This window comes from Pterocles gutturalis, unplaced genomic scaffold (genome assembly GCF_000699245.1).
Source record: "Pterocles gutturalis isolate BGI_N339 unplaced genomic scaffold, ASM69924v1 scaffold3431, whole genome shotgun sequence".
In the NCBI taxonomy this organism is placed as follows: domain Eukaryota; kingdom Metazoa; phylum Chordata; class Aves; order Pterocliformes; family Pteroclidae; genus Pterocles; species Pterocles gutturalis.
This window is the reverse complement of record NW_010100011.1, coordinates 1-24,611: the sequence shown is the minus strand read 5'-3', so window position 1 is coordinate 24,611 and position 24,611 is coordinate 1. Positions and strand designations below refer to the sequence as shown.

The 24,611-nt window shown below is 38.0% G+C and overlaps 1 protein-coding gene across 1 annotated transcript in view; it reads left to right on the top strand.

Annotated features, from left to right (window-relative positions):
* The window catches only part of PCNX (pecanex homolog (Drosophila)), a gene marked incomplete at its 5' end in the record, with an annotated part of 49,720 nt that extends 25,123 nt beyond the window's left edge, over positions 1–24,597 (top strand). Inside the window, 18 exons of the mRNA XM_010077941.1 lie at positions 645–795; positions 2,711–2,852; positions 4,221–4,398; positions 4,825–4,933; positions 5,551–5,680; positions 6,801–6,859; positions 7,557–7,772; positions 8,189–8,442; positions 9,446–9,676; positions 11,046–11,146; positions 12,473–12,623; positions 14,328–14,558; positions 14,950–15,224; positions 16,907–17,148; positions 18,174–18,610; positions 19,492–19,557; positions 20,039–20,179; positions 23,899–24,597. Of these exons, the coding sequence (XP_010076243.1) occupies positions 645–795; positions 2,711–2,852; positions 4,221–4,398; positions 4,825–4,933; positions 5,551–5,680; positions 6,801–6,859; positions 7,557–7,772; positions 8,189–8,442; positions 9,446–9,676; positions 11,046–11,146; positions 12,473–12,623; positions 14,328–14,558; positions 14,950–15,224; positions 16,907–17,148; positions 18,174–18,610; positions 19,492–19,557; positions 20,039–20,179; positions 23,899–24,039 (3,255 nt within the window). The remainder of the gene's footprint in view (positions 1–644; positions 796–2,710; positions 2,853–4,220; positions 4,399–4,824; positions 4,934–5,550; positions 5,681–6,800; positions 6,860–7,556; positions 7,773–8,188; positions 8,443–9,445; positions 9,677–11,045; positions 11,147–12,472; positions 12,624–14,327; positions 14,559–14,949; positions 15,225–16,906; positions 17,149–18,173; positions 18,611–19,491; positions 19,558–20,038; positions 20,180–23,898) is intronic.
* Positions 24,598–24,611: the final 14 nt, after the last annotated feature.

The window sequence follows — 24,611 nt, the reverse complement described above, 5'->3', positions numbered from 1 at the left end:
TGACTATATGCTCTTCACCAGTTGTATAGTTCAGGCTTCACAGAGTTTCTGAATCAAGAGCTTACAAAAAGATAAAGCAATCCTACTTTTACTATGACATATCTAGAAATCTGGAGAAAATTTCAATGTATAGAAAGCATTACTGTGAAATTCAGTCATCGTACTATGTTAATAGAGCAGTATTTTGACTTCTGTGAAAGAGTTTGGTCTTGATGGGAAGCTTTTATTCACCTTTTCAAGAGAAAGTAAGATTAATTATTTGTTTTTCCTTATGCTTATACCTCCTTTTATTCATCAAATCAGAAAGTGAATTGGGTTCAGCCTTTAGAGGGTAATGGCTTTATCATTTATAAAATGAAATGCAGTTGGGTCAGAAGCAATGGACTATAAAGGAAGATTGGTGTGCTATTTGCCTTGAGATGCTTCTCAACTTAGTGAAAATTTGTTAGAAATAGATGGTTTATTCTCTCATAGGCATTTCTTGTTTGATCTTAAAGTTGATAATGCAGCTTCTTGTGAAGAAATACATTCCCGAGTTACTATTACAGAAGTGCCTGCCTAGATGCTGGAAAGGGTATTACATTATTAGTGTATGATTTTGTTTGTAAAACACGAACCTTAATTTCTTCAATTCTTCTTTTTAGCCCATTTTAAGTTATGTTCTCTATGCATTGGTGGGTACAGTAGGCTTTGTGACCCATTATGTTCTGCCTCAACTCCGAAAGCAACTTCCTTGGCATTGCTTTTCTCACCCGCTGCTGAAAACCAAGGAATACTATCAGTTTGAAGTCCGAAGTAAGTATTGTTCATGACACTTTTTTGAACTTGCTGTAGTTGCTGACCGACTTGCGTTACCTATTGATACACTTACTCTCTTTTCTTTATTACTGGAGTATTTAATGACAGCTGATCTAGAAATGTCTTAGTTTCTCAGTTCCTCATGCTTTGATTCCGTGACGTTTTATGTGTCTTTTAACTGATGATGATAATATATTACATGTGCTAACATTATCTCAGAGGAGTTCCATTGAAGCGCAGTCTTCAAAATCTTAAGTTGCAGTTTGTGCTAATGGTTGCCTTAATGATTTTTTTTATAAAGGTAGACTGTGTTTCACTAGGTATTTCATCGAGATAGTAAGTTTTCAAATGTTGAAGTTATTAGGTATGGCAAATGCTGTTGGAGACTTCATTTTGGCATGGATTTGATTCTTAATGGTATTGTGGACATGTTTATCAAGAGAAAGTAGTGCAAGTGGGCCGCTAATGGAAAAACACACTAAGGAACCAGTCTTGCTGGTTGATCTGCATAGACACGCACTTGCACCTGGTGTTAAAGGCTACGTTCCTGGGAAATATTTCCCTGGAAGCTGCAGAAAGTATGAAGTTAGTCATACTGCTGATCAGTTTTCCAGGGTGGACAAATGTAGCAGTAGATTGTGTGGTCTTCACTGTTGAAGTGTTTTTATTGTTAATGGCAGACTTGAGAAATTTCTGTCAAAAATGGCTTAGAAGCTATTGTGCTTTTTCTCTTCAGATAGTTTTCAAGGTAAGACATTAATGAAAAGAAAGTGAGCATTCTGCTGCTTTCAGGAGCAGAGAATTATCAGAATTGATTTGCAAACTTCCTACCTTTGTAGCAGCTATACAGTGTGATTTTTTTTCACTGGTGTCTAGATTGTGGACTTTTTTGGAGTGGTTGGGTGTAAAGAGGGATAAATATGAATAGTAATTGTAACATGATGCCAAATTCTGTTTGGAGGAAGAAGTGAAAAGTGCAACTGTATGCCTTAGATTTTAAATCTACGTAACTAGAGAAGCTACAGTTGGTGCCCTTTGGCTGATACCTGACTTCATTATTTCCTTATGTAGTAGTCTTTTCAGGAAAGATGAGAGTCGTATCCAGTTGTGTTAAATGTAGCTCTGTAGCATCTCCCAGTTTGGTCCCTGTAACTTGGAGAGAATTCGTGTCGTGTCAATGACTAGTTGTCCTTACGGCTTCTGTTGTAGAAGGCATGTACAGTCATCTATAGCAGTGAAGAGGGGTGGGCCTTTTTCTAGCCTCTTTCAGGTATACCTTTAACCCCTTAGATATGCAGCAATGTTTAACATAACTTTTGGCATAGGTTCTTCCAGCCTATATTTGTATTGCCTTGCAAAATACATTTTCTTATTATCTTCATTTGCATTAATTTGAAACATAGCAATCCTGTTACATATTTTGCAATTATTGTCAAAGTTCAGAAGGAGTTCTTAAATCTCAGACGTTTGTCTTGGTAGGTTACATGTGTTCTTCTGCATTGTGGAGTTGTAAACCAGAAATTGTTCAGTTCAGATATGGTTGGAAAGCATCCTTTTGCGTTAGATAATGCATCATGTCAAACAGCTTCATCAGTATCAATGTTTAAATTTTTGAAGAGGTTGCAAGCCAGTTTATTTCCTGCCACGTGCAGTAAGCAAGTAGTTTGCAAACTGTTATATTGTAATACATTTCGTATAGATGTGTAACAGAGCAAAAACTCCACTGGGGCTACCAATAGTAGCTTACAAGGAGCTTCTCTTTATTTCAACTAGATAAAACTATGAAAGGCCAGTGTAAGAGTACAGTTAGTGTTTGGCTCCACGGATTACTGGGTTCAAGAGTCTTTATTCTGTTCGCCGAGTTTGATTTAACAGTGATATCTGATTTCTTCTTTTTAATATATCTTGATAGGTGCTGCACATGTTATGTGGTTTGAGAAACTTCACATTTGGCTCCTTTTTGTAGAGAAGAATGTTATCTATCCACTGATAGTCCTCAATGAGCTTAGTAGCAGCGCTAAGAATATTGCTAGTCCAAAGAAACTGGATACTGAGTAAGTATAAAAGGCTATCGAGTAATCTGAGTATGTCTGCTATGGGGGGAAATTAAATAGTGAGTTCTGGCCTCAATGGGAAGACAGTCAGTGTTATTGTCTTAAAGCTAAGGCAAGGAAAAAATAAAGTTTTTCTTTATTTGAAAGCTCTTACAGAACCAAGTCACCAGAGTACTAGAATTATCTAGTAGTATGATATCAGAATTTCCTTGTTGATCATCAGCGTCTATAATATGATTATCCGGACTGCAAGTTCCAAGATAGTGACAACATGTTTTGGTATTTTGTCAGGTGTAAACTTAAGACTTATGTAATGTTCCCTGAGTTGGTGTGCCAGCTTGCAGCCCCTCTACAGCTTTCTGCTCTCATCAAGTAATTGCCCATGCCTTTCAGCCCCTAAGTGTAATCTGTATCCAGATGGAATTGCACACTGCCTCTTAAATTGAGCCTCAGTTATAATCCCTCAAGCAGTGTATCTGATTGTCTCAGCAAATGAGAGTTCAGTAATGGGCCCTGCAGTTTTTGCCTCCAAGAACAGTGACCAGGTGGCTTTTTTAGATTTGAAGTTCTACTGATTTAGAACAAAAGCATTGTAGAGAAAACAAATCTTGAAACAAAATGGAATATGTATTTGGGAGAGGTGTTGGATTTTTTGGGTGTGGGTTTACTTGTTTTAAGTTTAATAATCCCTGTATCTAATAAGTTCTTGCTTTGGGTTCATTACTCTCGTCACTACAAGACCTTTGGGAGGAACATTGTCATTATGTTATTTTAATGTTATTTTTATAACCCCTTGATCTCTGTTACAGTCTCTGAAAAAGAATATCCCTGTAAGTTTATCATTAAGTTGCAGTTCCCCCAATATAAGCTAGAGCAGTGCAGTCATGCAGGAAATAATGATAATCCAGTGTTCATTAACATCCTCTTGCTGATTAACCTAGAGCACTTCTAGCATTTTTGCATGTCAGTATTCATAACCTAAATTAAATACCAGTTCTCTGTGCAGAGTACAAGGATATTTCATCTCTGGGTTGTGGTGGGGTTGGTTTGTTTGCAAGACTCTTACAAATAATGCTAATCCTTGAGCATTGGTTGGCTTGAGAATACTGATAGAAATACTTGAATAGTAACCTTTAAAAAAAGAAATCTGAAGTTGTTTTTAAAAAAACATCAAACCAAACCAGACCCACACACACCCAAACTCCAAAGGCAAACCCAAATCTAAACCTTGAGTTTGAAGAGTTTGGCATCGCATGACAGTGTAGTGGTTTTAAAACCCTGCTGAAGCCCGGACAGACAATTTAGGGAGGCTTTAAACTACTTTCAGACAGCAGATAAGTAACTGTTCTGTGTGAATTTCTTATACAGGTTGGGTGCTTTAATGATCACAATAGCTGGCTTGAAGTTACTGCGTTCATCATTCAGTAGCCCAACGTGCCAGTACGTCACTGTTATTTTCACAGTGCTCTTCTTTACTTTTGATTACAAAAGTTTTACTGAGACCATGCTGCTAGATCTCTTCTTCATGTCCATACTCTTCAGCAAGGTAACTTTAACTCTCTATTTCTAGGTGTTTCAGGTTATCCAAAAGGGAAAACAGATAGTCCTGACTGAAAGGACTGATGATCTGGAAGCTTACCTATGAGTACTGTAGTCAATATGCTAAAAGACAGCTGAGACTTCTCCTTCCCAAAGCACTGATGTTTGCTTGAGAAAGCATATGTAACTTTCTAAACATCTCATGAGTTTCTGTTAGTAGAACAATGAAGCGCTTATTATTTTACTTGCTTCATTATTACATCCTTTTTGTAAGTCTCAAGGGTTCTGGTAGACCAGTAAGAACTCTAGGCTCTAGGGTGACCAGTAAGTTCCTCAGGATATTATTGTACTGCAGAGCATGTTGATTCTTAACCAAATCACTACATTTCTCTTATCTATTTTTTTTCTTTTTTTTTTTTTTTTCCCCCTGTAGCTTTGGGAACTCTTTTATAAATTGAGATTTGTATATACCTACATTGCTCCCTGGCAGATCACGTGGGGATCAGCCTTCCATGCATTTGCCCAGCCCTTTGCTGTGCCACGTATCCTTTGAAAATGCAAACCTTTTCCTGAAGTCGTGTATTTAAAACTTCCGAATGGTGTGTTATAATGGATTGTGTAGTATGGGCTAACTCTACTGTATGAACAGGTTTGTCTGGTGAGTGTTTATGAAAAACTGTGCACACTTTCTGCCTTGCTGCAATGCTACAAATAATATGGTAGCAGATGGAGTAGGAATAGGATTCTGACATAAACAAAACATAGAGCAGGAATTACTTCATTCTGAAAATGACACAGCTTTTCTTCTGACACTCATTCCCTTTTTCAAGAGTCACTAACTGATTTTAGTTTTTGAGTTTTGCATTTTAAGCTTCTGTAGACTGGTTTGAATGGAGTGCTGAGTTAGTATATTCTCTGTAGAATTTTGAGAATGAGAATGACCACCATGTCTAGTGCCAAATTTTCACCTCTATCTGTTTTTAAAAACAAAAACAATCTCCTTGTTGCTGGAGATACTGTGAAGATACTTCTCTGCATAAAAATTCTCAGAGATCTTATTTTCCTTTTAATTGGTGTTGCTGTCTGTTTCAGGTACTATCACAGAAGCTTGGAAAAAAGTAGTTGTTGCTTTGCTTTCCTTAATTCTGTTATTCTGCAGATTCTGCAATGTTGTTTGTCCAAGCAGCTGTGTCAGCTTTCTTCTCTACTCCACTGAATCCTTTTCTGGGAAGTGCAATATTCATCACTTCATATGCCAGGCCTGTCAAATTCTGGGAAAGAGACTACAAGTAGGTGAAATAAGACCTTTAAAATTTCTGTCCTTTGTTTTTAGTAATGTAACTATGGCTAAAAGTGTTGGTTTGGGTTTTTTGGTGTGTCTGTGTGTTTTTTTTCTTCCTCCCAAGTGCTGCTATTTTTTTTTCCCCAGAGAAAACTAGTTTATGGCACTGCAAGTTTTCAATGAACTTGCTTCTGAAATACTGCAGCAGCTGGTTTTTATCCTAGGAACATTTGCTTTAGCTTCTTAGGTAATCTCTACTTAGAGGTATGCCATCCCGGTAATTATTTTAAACACAAAAATTATACCATTGTAAAACACAAGTTTAATCAGAAAGCAAATTTAGGTACAAAAAGGTTTGGGGGGGGCAGTTCATAACTGTATTTGACCTGTGTTCTTTATTGCTCATTTCAGAGCTAAAACTGGCTAGCCTGAATATAAAAAATCTTCAAAGTAAATCTTTTTTGATCAAGGTGGAATCAGTAGTAAGAGATTCTTATGTCAGATTATACCTCCCTGTGTTTTATTTCTCCAAAGTCCGCGATTGATGGATGATCAGACCAGTGGGTTGTTAGATAAACAGCACAGGGCAAGATGAGTGGATAGTTCTGATATTTGTGGAGAATTAATTTTTCATTTCACTGCTTTATTGCTTTTTCTCCCTTCTAACAATAGAACAGTTTAAACAGAATGTCCCAAATATATACGTTGAAGAGTTAAGCTTGTAATTTCAGCCAATGAAATGACAACTTTCTGAAAATTGCCCTTTCATTGAAGTCTACTAGAATGTTAGCTGTGCTGATTTAAGTTGACTTGTCACATCTAAAGCTTTATGATATCTGTCTGAGAAAATATATACACTTATATCTAAAGCTGAATATTATTCTATGGCTGCCTACTGTGGACAAACTTTATTAGGTATTGGAACATAATGCTGTTATAGGCAGAATATACTTTTGCATATGAGAAGAGCAGTGCATTTGCATGTAAAATTATTCTAAAATTACTTTTTGAAACTATTTCAGTGGGAATATTTTGTAACAATTTTTATTCAGTTAATAGTTCCTTCCCTCAGATTTTCTTAGAGTAATAAATTTTATGTTGAGTATTCTTTATTTTATTATTTTCAGCACAAAGCGTGTGGATCATTCAAATACAAGACTGGCTTCGCAGCTTGATCGAAATCCAGGTAACCTTCCTAGTCTGTTTTTGGTGGGTTTTTTGTTTTTTGGATAGTGGCAGTTTTTTCAAATACAAGTGGCTTTCATAGGATTTTTATGAGATTCATGATCAGTTTGCCCTCTGATCTTCTCAAACCCTGCCCAGCCTTTCTGTTGTTACTTTTTACTGTTACTTTCTCCTCCATCATCTCTCTTGCTTTATTCTTTAGATTCTAAGCTTTTCTTGTTTCCCCTTTTTTGTGTGTCTGCTTTACTTCTTTATCTATATTTATAGGATTTATTGAGCTGTTTTGCTTTTTATTCCTCTTAAGTAATTAAAAAAAGACAAACATTATTTGAGGATGCCTTAATGTCATGATGATGAGACTAGTATGACAGTCATTACTGAGATACTCCTGTGCTCATTTTCTTTTGTGCTTTGTTATGTGGAATAGACTGATGGGGGATGCATGAGTGGAACTGAAGGAATAATTTGGAAAACGGAGGAGTGACTAGGAAGGGAAAAAATGTGGTCAAAAATACTAAATCTTACTTAACATTAATTTGGAGTAGTTGTCCCTTAAAAAAAGGGCGGCAGGGTGGAGAATGAACTTGAAACGACATTGCCGTTGGAAGTGTAGGATTCAGTGTGACACGATAATTGACATTCAAGCTTGATGTTTTTCTGCAGATTCAGATAATAACCCAAATCCAATCTTTCTGTAGGTTCAGATGATAACAACCTGAATTCAATCTTCTATGAACATTTAACCCGTTCCCTTCAGCACAGCCTATGTGGAGACCTGTTGTTGGGTCGGTGGGGCAACTATAGTACTGGGGACTGCTTCATCCTAGCCTCTGACTACCTCAATGCACTAGTACACCTTATAGAGATAGGAAATGGCTTGGTCACCTTCCAGCTGAGGGGGCTTGAATTCAGAGGTGAGTGTGTTAACACTTCCTTAACTGTCTGTGCTAAAAAGTGCACTTCTGCTTTAGAAACTTCGAATTAGTTTCAGTTCCATCCTGTAAATTAATTGTTTTGAAAATGGACTGCAGGGCCTCGTTATGCCCTTGTCACTTGGAAGGAAAACTAGCTTGCTCTAGCAGAGTTGATGCTTACTCTCTCTTTCTGTTTTAGTGAAACATGGTTACCCTAATTGATTCTTAGAGACACCTAACTAAAATGTGATCCTAGAGTGATAAATTAAGCTATCCAAATCTTTTGTGTCCATTGGTAGGTAGTTCACTTGGTGTTACAGAGGTGTAATTGGAGATGGGTTGGATTCGAAACACTTTTAGACAAAAGTCAACATAAAGTGTTCAACTGTTTCTTCTTTTCTCTATTTTCTCCTAAGGAACTTATTGCCAGCAACGAGAAGTAGAGGCCATCACTGAAGGTGTAGAGGAAGATGAAGGCTTTTGTTGCTGTGAACCGGGCCACCTTCCTCACATGCTTTCCTTTAACGCTGCTTTTGGGCAGCGCTGGCTAGCTTGGGAAGTGCTTGTGACAAAGTATGTTCTGGAGGGTTATAGCATCACTGACAACAGTGCAGCTTCCATGCTTCAAGTCTTTGATCTCCGGAAAATTCTCACCACTTACTATGTGAAGGTATGATTCAGATCAGTACAACCCTTGGGGGGAGGTAGGCTGGATGACATCTGAGAACTGCTTAATGTCTTGAGTGTCTAATGTCTTTCATATGAGGATCATAGAACGTGATACAAATTATAGATGTATGAACACCTTTGTCGAAGTTTGCTGTACTGATGATTACTTGGTACTCTCGTGCATGAGCAGGACAATGACCCTGCAGTCTAGAACAGAGGGGACACTTTCTAGCTGAAGCTGCAGTAGAAACTTGAAAGCTGTTACTCAAATGTAATAACTGTGTTGTAAATGAAAAGGTAAATAAATAATGTCTTTCTCTGGGAGAAAGCCAAGCTGCTTTGGTGTTTAAAAGCTGTCCAAACCCATCTTCTGTGTTTTCTTGTTTTGTTTTGTGGTGGTGTGGTGGTTTTTTTGTTTGGTTTGGTGTTTTTTTTTTTTTTTTTTTCCCTTAAGCCCTGCAGTTTTAAAGAGGACTGTAGGTAATCAGCTTACTAATCAAGATCTTTCATAACCTACTGTCTTTCAGAGAGCTAAAAAACTTCAGATTGAAGTATTTCCAAGATATTATACGCACACACTCACACAGAAGTTGTTGGGTTTTTTCCCCAACGCAAGGGTGTTAAACTGTCTTGTCTTTTATTCAGCATTTTAATTCTTTAGAAATTCAATATCTAAGTCTCCATGTTAACTAGATAAAAATTACTATGGTTTGTTTGTGTTTCTGCAAAATTACAGTGAGAGTCCTGTCCCATCCTTTTTTTTTCCTTTCCTTATTCCTTCAGTGCATGCTTCAGAAATCTTGACAGTCTTTGAAAAATGTGCCTATATGCAAACCTGTGTTGTGTTTTCTGTGTAAATTTATTGTGTCTATGAGCTAAATAAATGCCGCTGTGTATCAGTTTTGTTTGTTACAGGCAAATGATGCAAATAAGTTGGAACAATTGAGATTGACTTTTTTTTTTACTGCAATACTGACTCTCATTTTTAACTACTACTGTTTCAGGGAATCATCTATTATGTCACAACATCCCCCAAGCTAGAGGAATGGTTAGCTAATGAGACAATGCAGGAAGGTCTGCGGTTGTGCACAGACCGCAATTATGTTGATGTAGACCCAACATTTAACCCCAATATTGATGAGGATTATGACCACCGTCTAGCAGGGATCTCAAGAGAGAGTTTCTGTATGATATATTTGAACTGGATAGAATATTGCTGCTCTCGAAGAGAAAAGGTAAGTATGAACATATGAGGAAAGCCTTTCACTATTCTAAGATGGCCTCATTTTTTTCCCCCAGTGTTGATTTCACTTACAGCATGATTTACTATTGATTATTTTAAAATTAAGATTTATAATTGAAATATTAATTTATAGTTTACTGGGTTTGATCTTCTGCTCTTGAGATGTGAATTTTAATAAATTCTGTAAGTAGTGTATGATTTGACCTGTTCGTTAATGAATTTTCAGTTACCAGCTCAAATCAGTTGAATCTTAGGCATTTATCTGCATACAGAGGGGTATGTTTATAGAATTACGTTTTGTGCTTAGATGTCAGTGTTTACAAATCCACCCTAACTTAAAAAAATCCAAAACAAAAACCCCTCAAATACCTGTTGCCAGCTTATAAGACTGACTGCTTCTTTCTTACTGGTCATACTGTACCACTCCTTTGGACCACTGTAATTGTTGGCTTGTGCACATGATCATGCCATATTCAACCCCTTTCCTCTCTCCAAATCCTTCTACTGTTTGAATAGAAACATTAGTATGTTTGTAGAGGAATGCCTTCACCCCTTACTGTGTACAAACCAACCTGTATGTGGTATAGTCTGAAGTAGCATTGCCTTTGAGAGTACACAGAAATTAACTGAGATTAAGGGGACAGGAATATAATTGGAATTTATATGCTTAATGAAGGATGTGAGACTTCGGAGTTCAGCTTTACTTTGGAGGTAAAAGATTAATTAGGAGCCCATTTTAACTGGTGTAAGATTTAAAGCGTTCTGCAGTCAAATGACAAACAACAGCCAGAGAAAACTGTTTCCCTCCAAGTCATGATCTTGTGAAATATTGTGTAGGTATTGAAAATAAGGTTTAGTTACTTAAATGCATGATGCTGTTATCTAGAGCATTGTATACCCTATTAGTGGCTTTGAGCTGGGGACGAGTTTTCCCCAAATAAAGCTGTAATCCAGGGAAGTTTTCAGTTAACTCAGAATTATATACCCCTAACTGGTTAGTGAGAATCCACTTTATTCACTAGAATACTTCTATCTTAACTCCATAATTTTGCTGATCAGCAAATTGCATACACAGTATCCATGAGGAATGTTGCATGCGTCTGTTCAGCTTGCAATTTGTCTTACTGCAAATACAGTATGTGTGTGTCTGCCTTTACATCTATTCTACATACTTGCAAAAGTTTTAAAAAAAAGAATTCCTTTTGGAAGTCTGAGCAAGAGTGACTGGTGTGGTAGGTACATATGCACACTCGAGTTTGTGTACCTTTGTATGTGCTTGGATCTTTTTACTCCTTCTGGCAGAACATTTTTCTGTGACACTCTTTTCACCTGACTCTTCTTTTTTCTTTTGTTACTACAAGCCACTGGATTCAAGTAAAGACTCGCCCCTGGTGACATTGTGTTATGGACTGTGTGTTCTAGGGCGGAGAGCACTGGGAACAGCTTCACATCATATGTCTAGGTAATAAAATAGTTGTTGTAAGTAAGCTACCCTTTGTCAAAATCCCTCAGGGTTTCTAGGTTAGGTATTAGATGAGTAGCTCTTCATAAAAAGAAGAGATATTTAATGTCATCTTTCCTTAAACTGGACAGATATGCTGTGTAACCTGTCTTTGTTATACCAGTCTGTGAAACGTAACCAAAGAACAGCAAATGAGGGAGAACTTGAATTCGAGCATTTTGTTTTATCAAACAAATGCAAGGTGAGAATTCTGGTGTGGGTAAGCACCAGTGATAACTGATGGAAAAAAAAAAAAAAAACAAAACTGGTTGAGTTTTGAAAGTAAGCTCCATTTCGTGCTCTAGGTGTGTGCCCTATATGGAAATAGGGGGAAGAAGAGGACAACTTCTTAAAATGAAGAACATACATCTTGATGGAAGTTAGATCAGACCGTTGTGATAAGTTTCACAGTTTAGCTGGCTCTGTGGCAAGCAGTTGTGTTTCATACTCATCTCCTTCGGCTCAACTCTGTCATCATATGGCAGCCTCTTTCTTGCAGACTGGCAGCCTCAACTTACTTTAGAAAGCCAGTGTAAAATAGGGTTGTATGTTTCAGGAAATCACAAGGAGATGGTTTAAAAAGCAAATAAAAAGAGGCATAATCAAAGGTGGTAGCTGTTGGTCAGCTGGGTGCCACCTGTAAAACCTGTTCTGCTTCACTACTGTTGACTAATTCTTCTAAGTGACAGCCAATTGTTCCCTGAAGGTCTTGCAGATATGCAGTTGCAAGAGTAATCAAAGTGTATTTGGTTTTTCGTTCCTAAGTTAGCTTAGTAAAAGGAAATGATGCCTTTAGGCATGAGGAAGTTGTTCAAATTTTTATTCTGTACTAAAGCATGCACAACTGAAGCTACATATCCTTGTTAGCTGGTCCGTTGTGGTGTTATATTCCCTGAAAAATTTACTCTGTGAAAATCTTCGGAATAAAGTCAAGCATTCCTCACAGTGCTCATGTTTACTTTAGTCCATGTAAGTAGTCTGTTGTGTGTATGGTGTATTACCCGTTCGGTTCACATAGACATTTACTGTCCAAGTTTTGCTTACACACACACCCTTACTCATATGTTCTTTTCTTTCTGTCTTATCCTGTAAGTTATCTTTATAGAGAAGAATTGTGTGCCTTTCTGTACAGCTCAGTATTTTCTGCTCTTGTCAGTGATGATAAGTGATCATAATTATGAATATGTTTATATTTCTGTTAATATTCAGGCTGTTTTCTTCTTTTTTTCTTTTTTCCTTTTTTGTCTTTTTAATTTTTTAATTATTTATTTATTTTTACCTTAACAGTAATCTGGAATCCTTCTTGTATGGCCTGCATGCCCTATTTAAGGGTGACTTCCGTATATCTTCAATTAGAGATGAGTGGATCTTTGCTGACATGGAATTGCTGAGGAAAGTAGTGGTTCCTGGAATACGGATGTCACTTAAACTACATCAGGTGAGAGATTACACGGGAAGATGTGTTCAGTTCTTTTTGTTTTTGTGCATTCATTCTTTTATAAATAAGTGACTGGGAGAGAGAAAAAAGAGGAAGAGAACACAAGGGCACGTGGTAGAGATGGACAACTGAAAATGAGGGAGTATCGTGTCCTGTCCTTTGTTCTATTATAGCTCATCTGGAAGGTGATATAGAAGAAAAGGGAATGCAGTTTATGCTCAGAGCTTGAAAGTTACAGCATATGTGGATGAGAGAACATGTCAAGCCCTGTTTCATATCCATCTAGAGATAATTCCCTAATGAACAGTCTTACTGATATTTTTTTCTCCCTCTTCTCCTCCCCACATATACGCAATTGGCTTGAAAGGTTATCATGCCGTTCAAAGTGGCACAGCCCTCTCTAGCTGTCCAGTGGGAGTCATTTTTTTCTTGTTCTTTTTTCTTTGAAGTGTTGTAGTAACAGACACTTTGGTTTTACTCATTGATGCTGTCAGTAAGGTTTCCGGTAAGAATGAGAAGGTTACTCTTCAATAAGCTGAAATTGGGGTCAGTCTTTAAAGTGGTGTGAGGGTGAAGATGAACAATCTCAAATTCTGTCCAGTGCATCTATTAACTAAGCTCAGCAAGTAAAAGAAAGCACATACTGAGTGATGAGTGCTCTGTGATGGGGGGGGGGGAAAGTGATGATACTGTAGAAGAACAGATTGCTTGAAAATCATAGTAAGTAGGCAAATCTTAGTTGTACTTTTTTAATAATAAAGTTGCGTTTTTTGCCTTCATTGCAGAGTTTAGAAGTCCTCCAAACTTGCAGTGATGGAATCAACTCATGTAACACAGACTCCCTGAATTTAGGAGAATAAGTGTTAGGAGTACATATAGCAAAGTAGAATAATTACAAAATCATTGTTGAAAAGAGAAGTACCACTTCAACAATTCTGGAGAGGTCTCAGTTATTTGGGTTACTGTGCAGAATGGACTTGAATGAAAAGTGAAAAAAATACAAATATTTCTAACAATAAAAGATTTTTAAATTTATATTTTTGCATTAATCTATAAAGGGTGATTTTATTCACATATACAATAACGTATCGAGGCTTCAGCCAGTGTTGGAAACTTAGCTATGAATCACTATCCTTTAAGTAATGTGACCTGATACTGAATTGAACTTGCAAATTTTGTTTCTATTTGGCTGGCAATAATATAAGTTGTGTCATAATATCTGATGCTGAAATAGTCTGTCATCAAGTATTAATGTGAACTTTTTAATAAAAAACTACAGGTAAAATTTATTGGTTTTCCTCCTCTTCATATTTTCATATAATACAGTCTAAGTGAATAATCAGTGCTTTACTTAAGTGTGTTTTACAGTTGGGAGACTTGTGAATAAGCAAAGAAGCTAAAACGAAAATGCTTTTGCAGGCAATATAAGTAGATATAAATCTAGTGTAAAATTCAACTAGAAATTTACTTGAATCAATAGTAGGCGGGTCCTTCCAATAATTTTGGTTTTAAGTTAAAAAAAGAAGCAAACGCAAACAAATGGAACTAATCTGTTGGAAAAGAGGTCTTTAACAATGTTCTTTAGTAGATATCTGATATTTTTGTTATCTAATTCTGTATAATGCACTAACTCTTGTGATTTCTATATGTAATTATGTCTGAAATGTTAATCATGTCTTACTGAACATGTGTTCTTGGAAACAGGATCACTTCACTTCTCCAGATGAATATGACGATCCTTCTGTCCTTTACGAAGCCATAACAACCCACGAAGAAAATCTAGTTATAGCACATGAAGGGGACCCTGCTTGGCGGAGCGCAGTTCTTTCCAATTCTCCCTCCCTCCTTGCTCTGCGTCACGTGATGGATGATGGCACCAATGAATATAAAATCATTATGCTGAATAAGCGGTATCTCAGTTTCAGGGTCATTAAGGTAAGCTTTGTGTACGTTCCATGACGTGACAGTATGCTATGGTATATTTTAATAACTATACCAAACTGCTACTTCAACTCAACTCATTACTTTCTTGTTACTGTTCTGTCATTGCTAGGGCTGCTGCTTCTCATATAGTGGGAGTATTTAATCAGAAAATCGTTTCCTGACTTAAAATATCTTATTTCTCATCCTGTTCTTAAATTTGCTTTATTCTCACTGTTGCAGCCTGTGTCCCTAAGTTCAGCCTTTCAAAGAAGGGAATGCGAATGCTCGCAGTTCTGCAGTGCAATATTACATACACCTGTGAAGCCCTAGGGATAGCAAAGCAGTCATCACACACTCTTGTTTTTTCACTTTCTGACACAGCCTTTCTGCTTGGCTTTTGCAGGTGAATAAGGAGTGTGTGCGTGGCCTGTGGGCAGGACAACAGCAGGAGCTTGTCTTCCTGCGTAATCGTAATCCAGAAAGAGGAAGTATTCAAAATGCAAAACAAGCTCTGAGGAACATGATCAACTCCTCTTGTGACCAGCCCATTGGGTACCCAATCTACGTCTCACCTTTGACTACTTCCTATTCGGATAGTCATGAACAGCTTAAGGAGATTCTCGGGGGAGCTATCAGCTTAGGAAACATTAGAAACTTCATAGTCTCCACATGGCACAGGTGAGCTGAGGAAATGAGTTCTCATTAGTACGTGTTCCAGCTCTCGTATTCTCTTAAATAGTCTTATGCATGCCCAACACAGCATAATTTGTAATATCCAGTCACATAAAAATAAATAAGCCTTGACATTTATTTCAGGCACATCTGTGGCATATGGCAACTGCATTGGTACAGGGTTAATCTTTAAAGCATATAAGTAATACCTCACAAACTATGTAAATGAGAGGTCAGAAAAAACAGGACAAAGTCTAGATGCAGGAACTACAACTTCAGTTCTAATGTCAGGTCTGATAATGAGAGACGATGCAACTTCTGTACTTTTTTCAGTACCATCTCTTTTGCAGTCTATAATACCATCTTTACAGAATCAGGACTATTTGGTAGGGTTCCTGTCTGGCAGACATTTAGCATGCAGTAGTTAGGGTATGCTCATAGATAGTAACACAAGCTTTAGCTGTTATTCAGAATTTCATGAGTGCTTATAAAGACCCTGTATGTCAGAGCCAGAACAAGTAACTGGAGTGATAATATAATCCTCCTTGCACATGACCCCTCAGTAACCCAGTGCAAACGCTTGCTGTGCTGTGTTTTATACCCCATGAGAACTTTTACTGCACTTCTGGCCCCTTATAACTGTGGCTCCAAAAGCAACAGTGTGCGTGGCATTCAGAAATGCGTGTTCTAATACTACCAGTTCCAGGAGCTGGTGCCACAGTTGGAACAGTCCTGTGGCTGATTCACACTTTGACATCTACACCACATCAAAAGAGAATGTGCTGCTTCACCCCGGAATATGCCACACTTACTGCAGTCTGGGCTGTTTGTCTTCTCTCGCCATCTGCTTGTCTGACGCATGGATAGAATAAAAGGTGGAAGTACGACGCAGAACAGTATCTGGATCTGAGCATCATATGCTTTGGGATTCTGTATCCCAAGGGCAAATAAAATTGGAAAGGAGTGCTTGGTGTATTCGAGTGCAACAGAAAGGAAAGAATTATTATTAAAAGTAGGAGTTGAAGGGAGGAGGAATATGTTGTGTTTTTTTTGTGTCCACCTGAAGTTTATTAATGCAAACAATGTGGTGAAAAGCCTGTGTGTACACTGGAAAATGTTGGCTAACCTACTGTCTGTCAAAATTCACATGAATATTTGTGATTCAAGTAATTGCAATATGTGCTTCAAACAACTGTGAGTACATTACTGAAGGTAACAAGAAACCAAATACATTAAAAAGGAAAAAAACCACAAAACCCTAACAAACATTCTTTTCCTGCTCATATGAATAGACAGACATTTTGCAGTGTAAGTATACATATGACTGGTGTATTAAGGAGCATAAATTTTACTAAACTTACACAGCAACCAGGATGTTCTACCAGCATTTCTGTTTAGAACTTTATCACCTTATTGTACTTAAGAGGTGGCTTGATTTTTCAAAAGCTGTTTTATGTGAGCATTTGGCTTATCATAAATAGCTGCCATGAAGAAAATTGCAGTCTCTTAGAAAGCAGCATTTACATTTGCAAAGCATATTGTGAGAAAATAAGTAACGTTTTATCTGATTTTAGGGAATGCTGTGGTTTGTGCTGAGTAAAGCCTTTTGCTTGTCATCATAAGGCATTTCTTAGAATCTTGATGATTAGGAGGCCTGACTTAATGAGTCAATTACATTATGTTTTCAGACTAAGGAAAGGTTGTGGAGCCGGCTGCAATAGTGGAGGAAATATTGAAGATTCAGATGCTGGAGGTGGAGCTTCTGGCACAAGTAACAATGCAACTATCAATGAGTCGCAGAGCAGCATGTCGCAAGGAGGAGGGAATGCAATTACCGGGCAGGGACCAGGAGCAGTACAGCACCCTCCTGTTGCAGCTCATCCTGCAACTCTTCCTGCAGCTCATCCACCAGCTCATCCCTCCACTCTGGGTAAAGTTAAAGCAACAATTTTTATACAAGTACAATCCTATAGCCAGAACTGTCCTTTCAGCTCTTTGGATCAGGCCTAAGTTAAAAAGCAAACAGAAGTGACCTGATTATGTAGTGTTAACATCTGCTGGATTAATGTCAAACTAGAGTGCTGTTTTATGCAATGCAAGGTTCCCAAACAGAGATTTGAGCAATGGGGGTATAGTTGTGCTGGAAAAATAGATGAAATAACTTTTTATAACACATCTCTACAGATTGGATCTTTTTACTTCTTGCAAACTTGGCATTTTTTGTGAATGTCTTTGTATTTTATATGGATCTTATCCAAGAGTCCCGAGTGATCTGTAGTTAGGGAGGTGATAAACAGTAAAGCTGAGAAAAAGCTTTCCAAACACTGCGTTTACTCACAAAGAATATAAAAGTGTATGTAGTTGAATTAACTTTTTTTTTTGCACAACATAATTACGTCTATCAGCTGTGGAGAGGTATCTACAAATACCTAGTATAGGAAGAGCAATGACACCAGTGCTCATAAACGGCAATTCCTGGTTTTCACTTTAAGTGCATTAAATTTTTCTGAATTTGTTTAAAGACAGATTTTGCTCTAACAAATTTTCTGACTCAGTCTTTGAACATCCAGTCAAGCAGATTAAGAAAGAATATGTAGTGTTTTGAAACATGGACACCTCTACCGGCCTTAATGCTTTAAGTATGGAAAACTTAATATTAAGAAACAAAATGGTAATGCAGGAAGAGCAAGGCTGAAGTGTTTTTCAAGCTGCTTGTCTTACAGGGATTGTGAATTGAACAGAATGTGACATGCCAAGGTAAGATGAATGGAATGTATTCAAATGCTCTGCTTTATGAAATCCAACGGAGATCTTCTGCAGTACAGCTGTTTCAGATGATGTTGATTAGACCCATCAATTTTGTATCTAAGCACTAAAAAACATTTGTGTGTCGGAAATCTAATGTGTGTGGGAGGCTTTATCAAACTCTCCTGATTCTGTATCTTTTACTTTTAGGCACCAGTCACAGCTCTCACTCTGTGCAGTCAAGCCTTGTCAGACATTCCCCCGCCCGTGCATCAGTAGCTAGCCATTCATCTTATTGCTACGGCAGTCGTCATTCATCTCTTCGCACATCCACAGCAGGCTTTGTGCCTTGTCGGCGCTCTTCCACCAGTCAGATATCCCTTCGTAACCTCCCATCATCCATCCAGTCCCGCCTCTCTATGGTGAACCAAATGGAACCTACTGGCCAGACTGGGGTCAGCGCGCAGCATGGACTGCCCTCTTCTAGCAGCTCCAGCCAAAGCATCCCAGCCTGTAAACAGCATGCCCTTGTGGGCTTTCTAGGGACAGAAGGAGGGAGTAACTCAACTGAAACTCAGTCAGTTGGTAATGCAAGCCCTGCAAATCAAATGCAAGCCAAAAAGGATGACGTTATTTACAGAATCCAGGTGAATAGTCCAGAAGAACAAGTTAACCTATGCTTCCGTGTGCTTTTGTTAGCGTTACCTCGTATGTTGCTGAAATCGCTACTTTTAGATACACATAGAGTCTGGAATGTCTCAGTATACAATGGTTGTGGAGTTACATTTGGAGAACTAATGTGAGGAAAAGGTTTTCTGGACAACCAGCCTTCTTGCATGCTTAGACATCCCTGTTTACATTACTTATATATTTTTCTGTAGTGCAGCTTTGAGAATGTCAGCTGAACTCAGTTCCACTTCATACTTAGTTTGCCTTTATTCATTACAACATGTGAGACTAAACAGCTTCATTTGCAGGACAGAAAGCAACTAGGTTTTTTTTGTTTTTTTTTTTAAACCAACTAGATTTTCTACAGAACTAAGTTGAAAAATACATATTAATTTATTAATTTTCATATATATTTAGTCTTTGGTTATTGCCATAAGTCTGGGTTTACTGAGCAGCAAACAGTACACGATTGACTAAGTTAATCGTGGCAGCTACTCATTTTGTGAAAATCCAGTAAGTTGTGTCCTTGCTCTTCTAGCTTTTGGCCCCACGTACGTGTCTTTGGCAGTATATTGGTGGGAAACATCAAGAAGTGTATTTAATAGACTAGATCATAAAAACCATGATTTTGTTGCTAATACCATGTCATTTTAGAGTAATCCTTAGTAAACTTAAACTGCATCATAGTGGGAAAAGTTAACTAACTAATTTTACAGGTCTGTGCTTTTAGTAGTTTCTGTTTGCAGGCAAGGGCCCTTTTATGAAACTGCTTAATTCCTCTGTGTGAGGAGGATGCAGGCAAAGTTGACATGTGTCCTCGGATAGTAGACATTATATGGTTCTCTTTGTCCTTAAATAGGAAGACGTTTTCAGGAGTTTTCTCCTGCTGCCCCTGTGGAAAGGCCAGTTTACTTCAAAACACGGGGTGGGTCGCAACTAACCATGCTAGTAGATAAATAGTTCTTCAGCCTGACAGTTAATTCTCCAAGACCATGTTTCTTACAATATTCTGTAAGAAGTGATGAGCCAGTTTTAACAGCTCGTCATCACTCTTCCCTGCTACTGGACTGTGTGCTGCCAACGCTTATGTTGTGCCAGCTCCTTAGACCCTGCTGTGAGCCAGTAACAACCGAAGAAGGGTGGGAAGGGGAACCAGAGCTCCTGCTTCAGACAGCAGTGAACTGGTGTATTGTCAGCTGTGTCTGACACCACAGCCTTATTTCCAAATTCTGTGCTGTTCAGGCTTCTTGCTAGCCTGGAGCTTGAGTTTCCAGCATCAAAATTAGTCAGAAATCAATTTCTGTGGGTTTAAGTCAGTTCTCTGGAAGTATTCAAAAGGTTACAGTTTATCTGTTTCTTTTAAATTTTGGCTGAACTAACAGTCAAAACTCAATTCCTACTTATAGTTAATGGATCCCAGTCAAGTACTGGAAGGGATCAACGTGTCAAAAAGGAAAGAGCTGCAGTGGCCAGATGAGGTGATACGGCTAAAAGCTGGAAGAAACAGCTGGAAAGACTGGAGTCCTCAGGAAGGCATGGAAGGCCATGTAAGTTTTGCTTAGAAGTTGACAAGCTACATTTAAAAAAGGCAGTGTCTTGAGTCTGTGGCAGTCTGCCTAGATGCCAAGGCCAAAGATACGTGTAGGTTGGATAAGCAGCTGTCCTTCAGGTCACTCTTGCTGGAAGAGCAGGTCTAGAATCCTAATTTGAAGCAGAGAGATATTTCTGTAACTGTATCAAAAAGATGCAGGATGATGATTCAAATGTTGTCAACCGCTTCTCCTTTCTTGCCTTCTTACAGCTCTTGTCATGAATTCTCAGGCATTGCACTCATTCATCCAACCTTCATTTTCCTTTCCTTAAATTGTCAATCCTGGAGCAAATACAGGAGGTCAATTTACCAACAAGTCCTTAATTGAATGGTTAACAGTATTTGTGTTTAAATAATTCTGATGAAAGTAGAGCCACATAAGACGATAGGTGTTTACTTTCCTTTAAGAAGGAAATCTGCTGTAACTGAAACTTGCAAAAAGCCTATGACTTGAAACTCTGTCTCCCTTTTCCCTAGGGGTGTTATGTCTGTGTTTTATAAAAAATGACTGCATTACTTAGAAAACTTCTCTCCCAGTTTAGGCTCTCTTTACAAGGGAAAAACCCCAGCTCTGTCTTTGAGGCTTTTGGGGTTTTTCTGAGGCATACGTTTTTTAGACCTTTGTGTCTATGAAGATGCTCCAGTGAGTGTTCTCTCAGTGATAAATAGTAAAAGGGAAGAGTCACTAACATTGTATCTGCATTGGTTCAGTGATACAACTGTATTTTCGTTTGGAATATGTCAGTTCTGGCAGTTTATAAGAATTTGCCTCAATTCGATGCATTATTTATAAATTGGATTCAGGGGCTGGATTTTACTGTCTTTGAGAGTCTGCATCCACATCACTGTGGATGTGTGTGCAAGCTTCAGGTAACAAATGGCAATATGCTGGTAACACAATGTACGCCAAGTCTACCTTGATGTTATATGTATGTGAAGGGCGGGCCCTGGAAATAAATTCCTTCCATGAGTAATTGTATCATAGTTGATGACGTTCCACTCTTAAAATAGTAGGGTTACCCTGAAGGTAGCACCTAGGAGTAGAATGCTATTGTAAACATTCATAGTTATGTTGGGTTTAAATGTCATGCTTTTGGAATTTCCTCGTTAGCTATTTCAGATCAAGATGTCATAAAGACAGTGAATGTAAAGGGTTATATTGAAACGTGTCCTGTTGCCTGGTTTCATTGGACACTTTTTCAGGAGTTTGAGCGTGTTTTGCAAATTGCAGCATGCTGGCATGTATGGTGATTTGATGGTACAGAAAGATTAAAACAAGAGGATTTGAAGGTCAGCATAAGCTACTGTTCTGAATGCCTCTCATCTATTTTTGGTGCAGCATACTGGCAGGTTTTTTTAGAAGAGCATCTTTTAACCTAAGGAGAAAGAGGAAAAGCACCAGATTATCCTATGTGTGATTAGGAGGAGAGGATTTGGTGACATAGTTTCCACTGCGTGCTTCAGCTGCCTGTGGTTAAACATACTGGTATCAGTAAAGCTATTAGCTCTTGGGACAGTGTTCCCTTTCTGATCCTGCAGCTGCAATCCTTTCTGCAAACGGTCAGAAGTTATTCTTACCTGCTGAGATGCTGCTCATCAAGCAGTTCACCAGCCAAAGACTTATGTCAGTGCTGTCGGTATGAAGTTCAGCTTCAGACAAATGCATGCTTTTGGTCACATTGTGGTCACATAATGGTTTTGGTCACATAATTATGGTCACATTCTGAGTGGCATATAGATTTTTTCCTGTTGCGTATATCATGGGGAAAGATGCGCTAGTCAAAAGCAGAAGTGAAGGAAGGATTGGAAGAAAATGGTTTTAAAAAAAAAATAAAATTAAAAAAAAAAAAAGAAAAAAGAGAAAATAGATGAAGGAAACAATCGCATTGTGTCTGGGTTTTGTGAATGGGGATATAAGATAGGGATTCAGGAATAGAATGATGACAAAAGTTTGGGAGTCATTGCACTAGGGGGTGTGTGTGTTCCGTTATCTGGGTTCTTGAATTGTGTAAAGTATCAAAATGTATTTTAGTGTTGTGATGAGTGAGGAGTAGGTTGTGTTAGACTTAATGCTGATGTTATGAACCTTAGTTAATACTCATCTAAGGGTGAATTTTTGAGCGCTGCATTTTCTCAGTTGTTTAAAACTTTTGTACTACATAGGAAAAAGCATTTTTCCTAACTTTGCTTTTTATTTTGCTGAGCATACAATACAGTGTATATATAATATACAAAGACATTATATAGAGTCTCTTGCAGGAAATTAAATTTAGCAATCCTCTTTGTATTGTAGGTGCTTTTTCCCCGACTTTGAGATTAAGGTATACTCTACATTATCTTTCTCTGGTACCTGACACTGGCATGCAGCAGAACCCTTTTCCTCCCAAGAGATTCATATCACCTTTTGACTATCTAGTGGCATCATTTTGCATGTTATCATTAATTTATGGGCATCAAATAAATGCCAATCATAATAGAACAGATGGTAAAACTGAGTGTGGGGGGATGGTTGCAGTACATAGTTATAATCTATGTACAACTTGTGCATCTACACAGTTTTTAAGGAGCCACGATATTGATGCCTTTGGAGTCAGCCCTTAGCTATCTCAATGACACCTGTATTTTAAGTGGGACAACAAGGATGTAGTAGTTGAACTTCACTGGGAAATTTTTTTTGTGTCTGGGGATAGAATGTTCTTGGCCTCACTTCATACAGCAGCATAAAAAGTTTATTTGGACAGACTTTGAAGTCAGACTTGAATAGACCACTTAAATACTATGCTGTTGAATCAAACAAAATTTTGTTTGCTTTTTACCATACCTTGTCTTGAATTTAGGCTTCTCTTCCCCCAGCTGACAAATTTGAGATAATTCTATTTCTGTGGAGCTGGCAATGCTTAAAGCCGTGTTATTGGAGCATCCTTGTGGTTCCTTCACGGCACGCAGAAGTTAAGGGTGTACTTTTATGGAGGCAGCTGAGAAAAGAGTTGGTCGTACAAGGGCCTGTATGGAAGAGGGACCTTCTGACAGTCAGTATCAGACAGGACCCTTGGAAACAGCAGATCAAAGTACCTGAATTCTGTAGATCCAAGGGAGTATGGGATGGTAGTTTGTAGCACTGTTTCTGAAACCCTTCCTCTTTGTAATATTTTTTCATTTTAAATTACCTTTGAATAATTTAATTTAAAAGATCAACCTTGAATTCACAGTGAGTAGGGAACAAACTTAGGGTAAGGGATTTGACTTAAAGGAGATAGTAGTTTACACCTAACTCCTGATAAACTACAGTTCTGTGCTATTGTGTGCTGCAAAACCCTGAGGTATTTTAAGACTGTTACAGCTAGAGCATCAAAATATCCTAAATATGTATATGTACACTTTTTTCAATTGTTACTCACTTTGCATGAACTGTTTGGTTTTGATTTGGGTCAAGTTGTTCCTGATGAAATTCAAATCAAAGGCTGGCTGTTCTCAGGTAAGCTGCAGATCTCCAGGAAGGCTTAAATGAGTAGCTTATCTGTGTGTATGCTGTCACTGAAAAATTAGTAAGTCAGTATAGCACTTATATTATTGTTCCTTTTCCCTTCTAAGGGTCTTGAGTTATCAGCCACAACTTTGATATGGCAGCTTTCCCCATGGAACTTAGGTTTATTAATCCTTTTTTTTTCCCCCCAGGTGATTCACCGCTGGGTGCCTTGCAGCAGAGATCCAAGTAGTCGGTCCCATATAGATAAAACAATCTTGCTGGTTCAAATCGAAGATAAATATGTTGCTGTTGTTGAAACTGGAGTCCTTGAACTTGGGGCTGAAGTGTAAATGTGAGACTGAAACTTCCCCTTCTCCAACGGTTCAGAAGAGAGAAGGGTCCAGAAGAAGCAGCTCCCAGGACATGAACCTTCAGTCCAATTGTAGGAAAGGACTTGAAATACAGATTTGTCTAAGTCCCTTTCCCCAAATAAACAAGTGTAAGAAATTTTTTTAAGTTGTTAGCTGCTGAAGAAACATTTGCATGAAGGATAGATTTGTTGAGACATATCTTTTTGTTTATAAATTTTGTTTATGCATTGCGTAATGCTTTAAATCAACAAACTTTTCAGTTCTAAGATCAGAGCACCTCATATTTTTCTAATTGTTTTGCCAAAAATTGCCATGTCTTGTCACAGAGTGTGTGGAATTCATCCACCTTATTTTAAAGAAATTGACTACAAACCTTCAGTTTGGTGAAACAGTGCAAAGGTTTCAGGTGTGGCAAGAAGAGACTGAACAGATGTATAGATTCTTATTCCTTATGAGCTAAACATTAATGAGAACTGCACTAATTTTTTTACAGCAATGCACTAAAAACAACCCTGAGATTGCTGAGAACATTTATTTATATATATAAATAT